This window comes from Triplophysa rosa, linkage group LG7 (genome assembly GCF_024868665.1).
Source record: "Triplophysa rosa linkage group LG7, Trosa_1v2, whole genome shotgun sequence".
In the NCBI taxonomy this organism is placed as follows: Eukaryota; Metazoa; Chordata; class Actinopteri; order Cypriniformes; family Nemacheilidae; genus Triplophysa; species Triplophysa rosa.
In genome coordinates, this window is record NC_079896.1 from 15,850,225 (window position 1) to 15,865,387 (window position 15,163).

At 39.2% G+C, this 15,163-nt stretch overlaps 1 protein-coding gene across 1 annotated transcript in view; it reads left to right on the forward strand.

Annotated features, from left to right (window-relative positions):
- Window positions 1-1,282: 1,282 nt before the first annotated feature.
- The window catches only part of gucy2ca (guanylate cyclase 2Ca), a 14,162-nt gene continuing 281 nt past the window's right edge, over window positions 1,283-15,163 (forward strand). Inside the window, exons 1-25 of the mRNA XM_057337905.1 lie at window positions 1,283-1,563; window positions 3,866-3,978; window positions 4,105-4,172; window positions 5,536-5,754; window positions 5,850-5,968; window positions 6,314-6,410; window positions 6,479-6,593; window positions 7,839-7,977; window positions 8,052-8,137; window positions 8,293-8,404; window positions 9,438-9,519; window positions 9,599-9,701; window positions 9,793-9,855; window positions 9,943-10,014; window positions 10,160-10,264; window positions 10,348-10,434; window positions 11,582-11,714; window positions 11,822-11,959; window positions 12,173-12,261; window positions 12,348-12,439; window positions 12,505-12,663; window positions 12,742-12,934; window positions 13,012-13,186; window positions 13,330-13,428; window positions 15,121-15,163. The exon at window positions 15,121-15,163 is cut by the window's right edge and continues 97 nt beyond it. Coding sequence (XP_057193888.1) covers window positions 1,371-1,563; window positions 3,866-3,978; window positions 4,105-4,172; window positions 5,536-5,754; window positions 5,850-5,968; window positions 6,314-6,410; window positions 6,479-6,593; window positions 7,839-7,977; window positions 8,052-8,137; window positions 8,293-8,404; window positions 9,438-9,519; window positions 9,599-9,701; window positions 9,793-9,855; window positions 9,943-10,014; window positions 10,160-10,264; window positions 10,348-10,434; window positions 11,582-11,714; window positions 11,822-11,959; window positions 12,173-12,261; window positions 12,348-12,439; window positions 12,505-12,663; window positions 12,742-12,934; window positions 13,012-13,186; window positions 13,330-13,428; window positions 15,121-15,163 — 2,894 coding nt within the window. The 5' untranslated portion in view covers window positions 1,283-1,370. The remainder of the gene's footprint in view (window positions 1,564-3,865; window positions 3,979-4,104; window positions 4,173-5,535; window positions 5,755-5,849; window positions 5,969-6,313; window positions 6,411-6,478; window positions 6,594-7,838; window positions 7,978-8,051; window positions 8,138-8,292; window positions 8,405-9,437; window positions 9,520-9,598; window positions 9,702-9,792; window positions 9,856-9,942; window positions 10,015-10,159; window positions 10,265-10,347; window positions 10,435-11,581; window positions 11,715-11,821; window positions 11,960-12,172; window positions 12,262-12,347; window positions 12,440-12,504; window positions 12,664-12,741; window positions 12,935-13,011; window positions 13,187-13,329; window positions 13,429-15,120) is intronic.

Below are 15,163 nucleotides of genomic sequence, written 5' to 3' on the forward strand. Positions count from 1 at the left end.
TGAGCGTTGGTCTGGAAACACAGCAAACACACAATCTGTTTTATAACACACAATTTATCTGAGAGACCTTCAGCAGTTTTACAGCCTCGCACGACCTTTGGCCCTTCTGTGCTCTTCTACAACTTTTATGTGATGTATATTTCAGAATGCTTGAAGGCTAGCAGAAGTCAACTCTGAGTGAACAACACATTTACAACAATGTTTTTGTACTGCAAATGAACTTAGGAATAGTAATGGTTTTTACTTGGAGCACAATATTTAGTTGATGAAGTGTTTACTAGTGACTACTAGTTAAGTAGTCTTTATACTGTTCTTGAACTTATACTTTAAATACTTTATACTCAACTTAACATACTTATAGTTCACTATTTATGTGTTGTTTTGCACTTTAATTACACCACTGTGTTTCTGTGTTTTTACTTCAGCTTTGTTTACTGTGAACCACTCCACACCAAAGCTGAACACGTTATAAACTTCAACGTGTACGTTTCTAAGACAGTCTGTCAAACTATGTACTGGAAAAAACTGTAAACTGCAAACTGGAAAAAAATAAATATAATGTAAAATACATTTTTCCCCCGTAAAATCATAGGATATAAGGATGTATATATTCAATTGTTTTCCCCGTTCTTCGTGTCAATTTGTTGACTTTTTCTGTAATTTTATAGTTTTTGACCGTATTTCAAAAAATAAACTGTAAAAAAAGAAATCTTGTTTCAAAAAACTGAAATTTTCTGAGGCGCCAGAAATAAACTGTAAGATAACGGTTTTCCCTGTTTTTCTTGTAAATTTGCGATCTTTTTCTGTAATTAATTTTTTTTACCGTATTTCAAAAATGTATTTGAAAGTCTGTTTATTTTATTTTATGTGGAACATTAGAAAAATCGAATCTAAATATTTGTAAAATGACAGTTTTTACAGTGCGTGTCAACAAGTATTTCTTAAACTACACAATAAAAGAGGAAACACGAGTCAAGTACACTTTGTGAGACTTTTATAAAGTACAAGTATGGAGAACTGAGACTATAAGTGTCACTTGAAGTGTATTTGACAGGAATAAACTGAGGTGTGTGTTGGAGCAGGTGAACTGATCAGACTGATGTTGTTTCTGTTGGTTGTTCATTAACGCACACACAGAGACACACCTGACCGCACGTTTCCTCTTCATGTTTCTGTGAACACACACACACACACACACACACACACTTCACTTGAAGTCGTGTAGAATGTGATATCATCCTATCATGTTCTGTGTGATGTGAAATGTGGTTTAGGAAGGCAGATTGTGCTCTCTGAAGGTCTCAGATGGACATTTATGGAGCTCAGGAATGACTGTGTGTTTGTAAGAGCAGTCGACGGCACTGGACGTGATGTTGACCTTCTTCTTCTTCTTCAGCTCAGCGCTCGGTGTCTACGGCTTTGATGTTTTAGCCTGCAGAAACTCGAGCGTCACGTTAAACGTGGTTCTTCTGGAGGACGAAGGTTCACCCTGGAGTCTGAAGTTTGTTCAAGATGTGGTGGATCAGGCCGTACGAGTGGAAAACCAGAAAAACCAGGATGCAGGTGAGTCACTGGCTCATATACATTTTTTACAGTTTTTCTAGACAGCTTTAGTAATAAAATGACTCAGAAAGTTTTAATAATGAAGTGTGAAGTGTGTCCTCGAGGAACGACAAAGATCAGAATCTGCCCGACGGTGGATCACAAAACAACACTATGCAGGAAAATGTTTTAGACAGATATTGTTCTCCAAGTTCAAGTAATCCACTTAATAAGACAAAAACTGATGAGATGATTATTGTTAAAACATTATTGAATTATTTTCTGTGATTTTGCTTATGAACAATTATAAAATAAACATATATATTTAACACATTTTAAGCATGTTTCCAATAACCATTCAAATAAAAATTAGGCATCTGTAAATATGTATTCAAATAGATTATTGTTTTAATCCACTTTGATCAATATATTTTCATTAATAATCATATTCAATATTATTCTTATATTAATAAACACCACCAGTGTTAAAAATACACAATTAACACTCACAGTGTATATGAAGAGTTTGGTCCCAAAATGAGAACTCCGTTTAATTTTTTTTCAAAATTAGTTACCTGTATTTGTTTAGTTATTATGGCTTAAATCAAAACAAACCTACTGCAGTTTGATTGATATTAATTGGAATGCACAATAAAAAAACATGAATTTTGATTTTTTTAAAAACGGAGTCATCTCATTTTGGAACCAAACTCTACATATATAAACCACACTCTCAAAGTGTGGATTATATATACACTGTGAGAGTTAATGTGACGTTTTTAAACACTGGCGATTTTGCTGAGGCAAAGTTCTTGGTCTCCACGTCATGCATTGAAATCCTTTAATGAAGTGAAAAGTGAAGTGAAAGTGACCTATTAGTCAGATATGATGTGACCTCTGCATTAAACCCACCAGAGAGTGGTGAACACACGCACACCCGGAGCAGTGGGCAGCTATCACTGCAGTAGGGGTCAGGTGCCTTGCTCAAGGGCACCTCAGTCGTTACCCGCCGGCCCTGAGGATCAAACCGGCAACCTTCTGGTCACGAGTCCCACTCTCTAATCGTGGATTGTCCCTTACTTATTGTTATAAATCAATGCGAAATCATTTGCTGATGTATTTTTTTTTTGCCATATTGGAATATCTTACACGAGAGCCAGTGTTATACATTTATAATATTTGTTTTTGAAAAAAACATTTGAAATAACATTTGAAAAAAAAAACCCACTAAGCACACTGAAGTTTATACATGACTTGAGTGAAATGTCCAATAACTGTCACGTACACATGTTACTAGTAAAAACGACCATTAAAGCAGGATTATATATGTGTGTGTATTTCTATACAGTATATACTGTACACTGTAGATTTATATTATATTATATTATATTATATTAGGGTTGTCAAAGGAGTAATCGCGATTAATGGCGTCCAGAATAAAAGTTTGTGTTTACATAATATATGTCTGTGTACTGTGCATATTCATTTTGTAAACACATTCACATACATGTATTTATATTTGACAATAATTTAAATCATATATAAAATAAAAGTTTATTCATTTGTATATTTTTACAAAATGAATATGTACAGTACACAGACAAAAATTATGTAAACACAAACTTTTATTTTGGACGCGATTAATCATGATTAATCGTTTGACAGCCCTTATATATATATTTATGTAATTTACTGGCAACAGTTTGTTCAAATATAAATGAACACAAGTTAAAAACAGAAAAAAACTATAAAATAACAGCCTCATGCAAAGCATTCTGGGAACCAGAAATCCTCATCAAGCCTTTTTCTGATTTTGTTTCCCAGAATGCTTTGCACGAGGCTTTATTTCGGTTTTTTGTAAAGATGAAGAATTGTGAATGTTTAACATTAATTTATCTTTGAACAAACTGTTGCCAGCAAATTAAATCAATATAAATTTACAGTAAGTTACTGGAAAACTGCTGCTAGTTGTTTTTAAAGGGACAGTTCACCCAAAAATGAAAATTCGGTCATCCTTTACTCACCCTCAGGTTGTTCCAAACCTGTGTAAGTTTCTTTGTTCTGATGAACACAAAGGAAGATATTTGTAAGAATGTCAGTGACCAAACAGATCTCATCCTCCATTGACTCCCATAGTATTTATTTTCCCTACTATGGCAGTAAATGTGGGATGAGATCTGTTTGGGTTCATCAGATCAAAGAAACTTACTTGGAGGTTTGGAACAACCTGAGGGTGAGTAAATGATGACCGAATTTTCATCATTGAGTGAAGCGTTCCTTTAAAGTGTGTGTGTGTTGATATGGCATGTTGTGTTATCTGAAGGTTTGGACTTCAGGATGAAGGTTCTCTTCAGTGGTTTTAACACCACACATTACCGGCGGCGCGGCTGCGGCAGCAGCACATGTGAAGCTGCAGAGATTCTCAAATCACTGCATGTGAGTTCTGCTCTGTCTGTCTCAAGGACGTCTGAAGGAGATTTCACTGCTAAAGTCCTGCGGCTGTGTTTCCTATGACGTGTCGTGATGTTAATGGATGATGTTAATGGATGTTTTGTCCTTCAGAACAGCAGCGAGCTCGGCTGTGTCATGCTCGGCCCGTCCTGCACGTATGCCACTTTCCAGCTGGTGGAGTAAGTCACATATTATACACGCGTGTGTTTCTTTAATTATTAACTTAACAGACCGAGGCTAATTCACACCCATGAGGTCACATGATGGTTTTCCCAAAAGATGCGTAATTCTGCTCCATTTTAAAACTGGATTTAAATGGATTTCTAAAGCGCTGTTAACGGTCGTTGCAAAGCAGCTTTACATTAAACACAATTAAGTACTGACTGAATTAAAAACAGAAAATTATGAAATACATAGAACACATTGTAGTATTGCAAATGCTTCAATAAGATGAACATTGACTAAACTCTGATTGGACTTGTATACCTATTGTCTGTTAAGTTTTCATCAGATTTGTATTTTCTTAGTGCTGTTAAGCAAGTGTGTGTCTCTCAATGCTTCTAAAGATGTATCAGTTAATATAAATGTCATATAAAGCTGAATGTGAGTTCAATTTAAAGGTGCAGTTTGTAACAATTTTGCAGTAAAATATCCCAAAACCACTAGGCCAGTGTTATATATTTTGTTCAGCTGAGTACTTACAATATCTCAAATGTTTCCACTACTTGTAGGGCTGCATAACGATTAATCGCGACTAATCGTTTGCAGAATAAGCATTTTTGTTTACATAATATATGTTGGTGTACTGCGTATGATAATTATGTATATATAAATACACACACATGCATGTACTGTATATAATTAAGAAATATGTAACTTTTGATATGTTTTATATTTATATATATACTTTATATTATATATAAATATTAAATATATTTTTTCTTAAAATCATGCATCCATGTGTGTGTATTTATAAATACATAATTATCATACGCAGTACACCAACACATATTATGTAAACAAAAATGCTTATTCTGCAAACGATTAGTCGTGATTAATCGTTATGCAGCCCTATCAATCATGAGAAAATCTCCATTCTAAACAGTGAGACGGGGCTGTGCGGTCGCCTGTCAATGACGTCATATCCGCGTTCCCCTTTGTTACCGCCTTTACTGACGTGGAAACCACATGACAACAGTGTTGTGGACAAATGCGGAAGTAGTGTCAAGCATCTAGCAAGCCACTAGCTTGTTTCGAGCAGTCACTTATTTATGATCCACAATTATACGCAACATTTATAAAACTTTATTACTTCACCTCATCCGCTAACATGATTTCTCCTTCTCGTCTGATTGATGGCCATCAGCGGTGGAGTTGAAGACAACAGATCCCATCATTCCACACTCCTTCACAGCGTCATCAAGCTACGCAATTGTTTTGATCGTGCGCCCTCTAGCGGCGGTTTTTACAAACTGCACCTTTAATATTATAAATACCGTGTAAGCCCTTTAAATGTTGAAATGATGTTGTCGTGTGTGTCAGTCAGGAGGTTGGTCTGACTCTGACCGTGCCCATCATCTCAGCGGGGAGTTTTGGTTTGTCATGTGACTATAAAGATAAACTCACCCGTCTGCTGCTACCGGCTCGCAAGATCTCAGACTTCTTCGTTCACTTCTGGAAAGTGTCATTCTCTAACCTGAAACCAGAGTGGAAAACAGCCTACATATATAAAAAAGTCAACTACACAGAGGAGTGCTTCTGGTACACGCACACGCACACACACACACACACGCACACACACAAGATGCGCAAGATGTGTGACTGTTTCTCTCTCCGTCTCTGTCTGTCTGTCTCAGGTATGTCAATGCTCTTGAGGCCCCGTCTGCTCTGTTCGCCAGAAACATATCCAGAGTCATGCTGAGGAGTAATGATGAGGTCAAAGAAGCGCTCCACAGTTCAGACCGACACAGCAACAGTAAGTGTGTGCATGCGTTCGTGTGGACCAGGGCTGTGCAAAATTCAGAATGTAATTCAATTAAATGAATGAATCTGAATTGACTCCACCCTACAGGATGTTGAATTGAATTCATTGCAATTCAGAGAAATCCATTCTCATCACATATCAGTGAGAATGTGATACTTTTAACATACATTTTTCTTCCTCACCAAAATGAACGAGCACAGATGTCCTTTTACGTGTGCTAAGTATTAAGAAATGTGTTCTTTGGCGAGTGTAAACGAAACGAAAACTGTACTTATTATTACCACTGTAGAACATGTTATTACTGTTTCCTGACCAAGCCATTGTGTGTTTGTGCAGTTTTTGTTCTGTGTGGAACACCTGACGATGTTTGGGCTATAAAGAACAGCAGTCGTGTTCCTCCAGACGTGGTGTTTGTCCTCATTGACATGTACAAGTAAGTGCATGATTCTGATCATCATGAGAGATGTGCAGCGCATCATGGGCTGGTGTTGTGTGTTTCAGTGAGGGATATCACGTCAACATCTCCAGCTATGAGCACATGAGAGACGTGTTAGTCATCACCATGCACAGCTTCAGGAACTACTCCAGCGACAACTTCTGGAAACTAAACGCCACGGTACTGAACGCATTCACTCCACGCTCTAACCTGTGAAAACACGCTGCACTTCAGCTGCTCATTACAGGACTTATACACAATAAACGTGATATTCGTCACACCTTATGCACTACATACAGGTCACATTCGTACATAATAAACACTAGATTTGCATCATGTTTTAATCTTCAGATATATGATACTTTAAATACTTAAGGTATATGTTACGAGCTTCATATACTTCAGATTTTGTCCATATATGTAACATCAGATACATGTTATCAGAGACATAACATACATTATATACATTAACACAAGACACATGTAGATTTAAAAAGATAAAAGTGTAGCATATAAGGTGCAAACATGTAAGTGGGCGAGTACAGTAAGTACTGTAAAAAATAAACATGTACTTACATAAACCATGTGTAGCAAATGCATATACTGTACATTGCTTGTTATATATTTATTTAAATGAATCCCATCAATCAAAAATCATACGTTGGGTATGATCCCAAAAAAATTTGAAATAACCAGTGTTGGATAAGTTACTCTGAAAAAGTAATGAATTACTAGTTACTAATGACATATTCAATAGTGTAGTTAGATTACTGTACAAATTACTCTTTCCAAAAAGTATTTAATTACTTATTACTAATTACTTTCTACATCCCATATCAACCTTGATTAGTTCAGTGATTCAAGAATAGACATGAAAGGACTCTTAATTCATTCAAATAAATCATATAAAACTACATAAAGAACTCTTATAAGTGACTTAAGTGTTACAAATGTGAGGAAGATACATGAATGCATGCATTTCCAAGGTAGACTTTGAATTTAATAAATACATTACACAGTATTTAGTTTAATTACATCAGAAGTTACTGTCATTAAACTACAGGACAAATAAGAGTAATCCCTTACTTTACTTTTTTTAAGGGAAAGGTAATTCAATTACAGTAACTCATTACTTGGTGACACCCAACACTGGATATAACTGTATATTGTATAACTAGTCAACAAAGTGACTTATTACAAAGAAAAGTTTAAGCTATGTCATTTAATGTTGAAAGTCAGTACATAGACGTTCTATTCTCTTTTCCACATATGTGTTGAAATGTCAAGTCTGGGTCAAGAGCTGTAAACGTACGTTTGTAAAGATGTGTTTCTGAGCTGTTTTTCATCCAAGATCTCACAGTGGAGTTTTGTGGGAGTTCACATGAGATGCAAATGATGTGCGTCAGTTAAATTATCGTCCTGCAGGCGCTCAATGATTATGTGGTGGGTTACCATGACGCCGTGGTTCTCTTTGGTCGAGTGATGAGAGAGAATCTACTGGCCATAAAAAACCAGACGTCCAGCGGCATCATTGACAATCCCTTCAGGAGCACAAGCTTTCAGGGTATCAATCTCCGTCATAAACACAAATAATCACACTGAAGTACTCGAGGGCTGAAGTGTGTGTGTGTGTTTCAGGTGTAGGTGGACACTATAAAATAGACGCGAGTGGTGACAGAGATCTGAATCTATCTGTGGTTTACACAACAGGCTCAAACTATCAGGTGAGACCTCTCGTGTTTGTCACATGTCATGTCTGAACTTTCCTTCGTCAGTCTGTGCGCTGCGTATAATCAAGTCCCGCCCTACATGTTAAATATTTGCATGATGTTATGAAAATCAAGTGTGTTATGAATGTAACTCTTGTGTTTGTCTTCAGTATAAGACACTGTTTGTGTTTGACACGTCTGTGAACCTAACGGAGAGGAATCACAGTAATCCCGACCTGCCGTGGGCCGGATCACGTCTGCCCGGCGACAAACCTTCTCACGGTATTCAATAACACACGCACACTTTCTGCACAAAACCCTCATTTCATTGGCCAAACTCACATTCTTCCTCTTTGACTTATTGAATAATAAATGATGGGACACTATCAGTATCATTACATACAGGGCCGGGTCTGGGGGGCAGATTTTTGTTGGGCCGTTCCCAAAATATCCAGCTGACAATTAAGATAATTAAAAAAAACGTATTATTGAATACTTCTTTATTTTATAATATCTGTTATACCATGGTCTGTTTAAATACTCGATTCTGATTGACTGGAAGATGTGCATTAAAACCATTTAAAGTCCCCGTGAACCGGAAGTAGCGATCGGTTTTACTTCCGTATTTTGACGCATTTACGAGTGAAATGGAATTTAGAATGAGACAAAAGTGGGCGTGGCTTTTGACTTTGTCTGCGATTTGATTGGATGTATAAAAACAGCCGCTGAATTTTGAAATGGAACGGGCAGCAGACTGACAGTTGAAGGGGAGGAGTTAACAGATGCCCCGCCCAAGCAGTCTAACACATGTCATTTAGGATGGATAGTCCCTACAAGAAGGAAGTGCATTTTCAGATTTTAACTGAAAATTATGAGGGTACACGAATTTTAAAAAGAGAACGACCCACATTGATCAACTATTTACTATTAACTCTGCAATATTTTATGAAAAATAAGAATTGTAATTTTTACTTTCACTGGGACTTTAATGCACGGGTAGTTCAAGTCAGTTTGAAATGAACTGAGCCGCCTGATCAAAACTGACACCGTAAACATCAATACAGCTTTAACTTGGCAAATGACTATGATACAAGTGAGATAAGCCCTAGCCGTGCATTAAAGGATTTTAACTTACACCCGACGCAAATTGACAGATCGTTACTTGAATAATAATCTGTCAATTTAATCACAGACAAATGTAAAAGTGATGCATGCAATGAACTCTGATCATATTTCTGCCCGACCAGAATATGTCATCGCAAACAAGTAGATTGTTGAATAGTAAAACGTGTGATGCTCATCTGTGTGCTTTCAGGTATGGAGGTTCAGAACATCATCATGATTGTTCTCGGACTCAGCGTCGTCATGGCGACCGCTATGGCTTTCATACTCTACAGGTTCAGTGATGATATGCATATTTGAAGAGAGTGATTGACAGATGAGATGTGCTGAGAGTCACTCTCGTGTGTTTGTCAGACAGAACAGACGAGTGCGTTACAATCAGAAGAAATGGTCACACATCAATCCAGCGCTCATCACACCGCTGGACAACAAACAGAGAAACAACATCAGTCTCAGAGTAAAGCTCTCTCTCTCTCTCTCTCTCTCTCTCTCTCTCTCTCATCAAACACACATGAAGCAGCTGATCAGAGAGTGTGTGTGTGTTACAGATCGATGAAGATAAGAAGGGAGACAACATCATCCAGATACACAAAGGCCGTTACGACAAAAAGGTGCTGTTGGGTGTGTGTGTGTGCTGTGTTGTGAAACACCCATAAAACATCAATGAAGTTGTGTGTGTGTGTGTTGTCTCTGTGCAGCCGGTGATTCTGAAGGAACTGAAGAACACTGATGGGAATTTCTCCGAGGATCAGCGCATTGAACTCAACTCTGTAAACTCTGCCGTCACTCTTTAGCGTGTCCTCGGACTCAATGCATGTGTTGAGCTGTCACTCAAACAACAATCTTCACTTCTGCCCTTCGTTGGACTTATTCACACATCATATTTATTTGACCCTGTTCTTGTCTTTCTCTCAGTTGCTGCGTATCGATTATTATAACCTGACCAAGTTCTACGGGACGGTGAAGTTCGACAGCGGCGTGTTCGGAGTGTTTGAGTTTTGTGACAGAGGATCGCTCAGGGTCTGTCCCATTCTTCAGAATAACACAAAGATAACACACATAAAGTCTTCATAAAACACAAACATCTGACTGTGGGTTTACAGTTTGTGCTGGATGACAAGATCTCGTATCCAGACAAGAGCTTCATGGATCTGGAGTTTAAGATCTCAGTCATGTACGACATCGCAAAGGTCTGTGTGAGCATCTGTGTGTGTGTGTGTGTGTGTGTGTGTGTGGGAAGGGTAAACCCTACGGTATGAGGACAAAATGTCCCCACAAAGATGGCAATATCCAAAACCCTTGTCCTTGTGGGGACATTGTTTGGTCCCCATGAGGAAACAAGCTTATAAATCATACAGAATGAACTTTTGTGAAAATGTAAAAGAGCAGACAGTTGTGTGTGATTGTTAGGGTTAGGGGGAGGGAATATGAGATACAGTTTGTACAGTATAAAAACCATTGTGTCTATGGAATGTCCCCATAAAACATGGAAACCCAACATGAGTGTGTGTGACAGCTGAAAGGTTGTATATTTAATAGAATCATTAGCTGATCAAAGGATCAACATCTGTCCTGTGATGTTGTGAATGTTGACCTGTTGTGTAGTTGTGTTTATATCATGGTCTGTCTGAATGCTGGATTCTGATTGGCTGGAAGGTGTTCATTAAAACCGTTTAATGCACGGGTAGTTCCAGTCAGTTTGAAACTAACTGAGGAAAATAACTTTCACTTTCACCCGTCTGATCAAACATGACACTATAAACATCAATAACAGCTTTAACTTGGCAAATGACTGTGGTATAAACGGGATAAACCACAGCTAGCCGTGCATTAAAGGATTTGAATGCACTACGCAGAGGCAAAGTTCTTAGTCTACATGTCGTGCATTAAAATCCTTTAAGCTGTGGATTATCCCTCACGTGTAGGGTTTAAGATGAATGTCACGTGACTAAAGCGGTAAACATGTCTCATTACATCCGCTTGTTGGTAAAAGTGTATTAAGAGTATTAAGTATCAGCGATATCTATGGATTCTTAAGGTAATCCGCTAACAGCTAGCTGTTTCCATTTTATTCTATTTTAATATTCAAAAGTCAATGAGAAGAAGAAAACTAAAAATACTTTTATGTTTCATTGTGTTTATGTAATGGGCATTGATCATCTTTGGTAGCTCATTTAAAGGCGTCTTGAGTAAAACATCTCTTTACGTAATGAAGCGCATGCAAAAGACTTAAACTGGATGCGATGAGACTTGTTTTCTGGTTTCTGTGTGTGACGTTCGTGATTAAGCCTATGGTTGTCCTCACAGTGTGTCTCTGTGTTGTTGTTGTGATATCAGGGCATGTCGTACCTTCACTCCAGTAATGTTGCTGTTCACGGCAGACTGAAATCCACAAACTGTGTGGTGGACAATCGCATGGTGGTGAAAATCACAGACTTTGGCTGTAACACCATCCTCCCGCCTGGGAAAGGTTCATCTGCCGGCCCTCAGCACACAAACACACAACACAGTTTAACTACACAACGAAAAACACAGAAATAAACCATTCAATGAATCAATCTCCTCTCTCTCTCTCAGATCTGTGGACGGCCCCTGAGCACATGAGGGTTCAGGGTATCTCTCAGAAGGGAGATGTGTATAGTTTTGCCATCATCTCTCATGAGATCATCTTCAGGAAAAGCACATTTTACACCAGCGACTGCTCAGATACGGCAGGTACAACCTCACAGATTCTCGCTCACTTGCTCTCTCACTCTCTCTCTCTCTCTCTCTCTCTCTCTCTCTCTCTCTCTCTCTCTCTCTCTCTCTCTCTCTCTCTCTCTCTCTNCTCTCTCTCTCTCTCTCTCTCTCTCTCTCTCTCTCTCTCTCTCTCTCTCTCTCTCTCTCTCTCTCTCTCTCACTCACTCACTCACTCACTCACTCTTCTAGAGAAGCTCTGTTGTGTTCAGTACCCGAGAGGACTCAATGTGTTCAGACCGGATCTCAGTTTTGAGTGTGTTGGAGAGACAGAAGCTGAGGTACAGACACATTCTCATCCAAATGAATGACATCACAGGAAAACACACACAAAACTCACAATGAGTGTGTGTGTGTGTGTGTGTAGCTGTTTGTCCTGATCAAGAGCTGTTGGGAGGAGGATCCAGAGAAGAGGCCGGACTTTAAGAGGATCGAAGGAGCTCTGGGGAAGATCTTCAGGTGTGTGTGTGTGTGTGTGTCTTTCTGTGTGTGACGTTCAGCTGACGTTCTGTTGTGTGTTGCAGTAATCTTCACAATCAGGCCAACGCCAGCTACATGGACAATCTGATCCGCAGACTGCAGATGTATTCCAGAAACCTGGAGCACCTGGTGGAGGAGAGAACGGCTCTCTATAAAGCTGAGAGAGACCGAGCTGATCAACTCAACCGCATGCTGCTGCCCGGGTCAGACACACACACACATTCATTTCTCAGTGTAATTGTGTTGTGTGTGGGTTAGTAATGAACGTCTCACTCTCACAGGCCGGTGGTTCGCTCTCTGAAGGAGACGGGTCGTGTGGAGCCTGAGCTCTTTGATGAAGTCACTATATACTTCAGTGATATCGTGTGCTTCACGACTCTCTGTCATCACAGCACGCCCATGGAGGTGGTGGACATGCTGAACGACATCTACAAGAACTTTGACAGCATTCTGGATCATCACGACGTCTACAAGGTGTGTGTGTGTCTCTTCTCGTGTCTGGAGTATAAAGTGAAGGTAATGGATTAGTAATGCCAGCGCTGATGTCTCAGGTGGAGACGATTGGAGACGCTTACATGGTTGCGTCTGGACTGCCCAAGCGGAACGGGAACAGACACGCTGTAGACGTATGTCTCATGGCTCTGGACATTCTGGAGTTCATGGGAACGTTTGCACTGAGACACCTGCCGGGAATCCCGCTGTGGATCCGGATCGGAATACATTCAGGTACATGATTCTATAATCAAACGCTGAACCAAATCTTCACAGGACACGTTTTACATTTTCTAACAAGAAACGTAGCATTTATTAGCTGTTCATAGGGACTAAAACATCCACAAAGTCAATAATTACTGACTATGATGATGTAGGTCCGTGCGCTGCAGGTGTTGTAGGGAATAAGATGCCGCGATACTGTCTGTTTGGAGATACAGTCAACACGGCATCACGTATGGAGTCTACAGGACATCGTAAGACGCACACACACACACACACACACACACACACACACACACACACACAGAGACAGTCGTGTGACTGCAGTTGTCAAACCTCTACTAAAAAAGAGCAATCTAGACAAAACCTTACTGTCTAACTACAGACCAATATCAAATCTTCCCTTTATAGGCAAGATCATTGAAAAGGTTGTCTTCAATCAGCTGACCAAATTCTTAAACTCAAATGGCTACCTGGACAATTATCAGTCTGGTTTCTGTCAGCATCACAGCACAGAGACAGTGCTCATAAAGATCATAAATGATATTCGATTGAATTCTGATTCAGGCAAAATATCAGTTCTGGTATTACTAGATCTCAGTGCTGCCTTTGACACGGTAGATCACACCACACTCCTACATAGGCTGGAAAACTGGGAAGGGCTTTCTGGGTTGGTACTTAAATGGTTCGGGTCATACCTTAAAGGGAGAGGTTACTATGTGAACATAGGCAACCATGAATCTGACTGGACACCCATGAGCTGTGGTGTTCCACAGGGCTCGATTCTCGCTCCGCTCCTCTTTAATCTGTATATGCTCCCACTTGGCCAAATAATGAAAAAGCACCACATTGCCCCCCACAGCTATGCAGATGACACTCAGATCTACCTATAGCCCTCTCACCCAATGACGACAGGCCTATTGACTCTCTTTGCCAGTGCATTGATGACATTAACCGCTGGATGTGTCAAAACTTCCTTCAGTTAAAGAAAGACAAAACTGAAGTGGTTGTTTTTGGTAACAAGGATGAATCTAACACGGTAAACTCATACCTTGACTTAAGAGGTCTAAAGACACAAAGTAAGGTAAACAATCTTGGTGTCATTTTAGAGTCTGACCTTAGTTTCAGCAGTCATGTCAAAGCAATAAGCAAATCAGCGTACTACCATCTCAGAAACACAGCCAGAATCAGATGTTTTGTCTCAAAGCAAGATTTCATCACCAGCAGGGTGGATTACTGTAATGGACTCCTTACGGGTCTTCCCAAGAAGACCATCAGACAGCTGCAGCTCTACAGAACGCTGCTGCCAGGACTCTGACCAGAACCAAACAATCTGAGCTCATCACTCCAATCCTCAGGTCCTTACGCTGGTTACCAGTTACTGTTAGAATCAACTTCAAAGTATTATTAACTGTCTATAAATCACTCAATGGTCTAGGACCTAAATACATTTCAGATATGCTTATTGAATATAAACCAAACAGACTTCTCAGATCATCAGGATCAAGTCAGTTAGAGATAACAAGGGTTCACTCCAAACAATGTGAGTCAGCGTTTAGACATTACGCCACCCGTAGCTGGAATCTGCTTCCAGACGACATCAGATGTTCACTAACAGTAGCTACTTTAAATCCAGATGAAAAACACCTGTTTAGAGTGCATTTACAACCTGAGCACTGTACTGTTTACATCAACTGCACTTCTATTTCTCATTTCTTTTTCTTTTGTTCTTATTCTTATTCTTTTTATATACACCCTCACATGTTTAATCAATTTTATTGCCGTTTTATTGTCTCTTAAAATCTAAAGTATTTGTGATCTTAAATCATTTGCATTTTAAAGATACGTCTTATTTCTATTTGTCAATCATTTTATGTAAAGCACTTTGAATTGCCCTTGTGTATGAAATGTGCTATATAAATAAACTTGCCTTGCTGTGTTTGTAGCTCTCAGGATTCACGTGAGCGAGTCGACCATTGAGATCCTGCA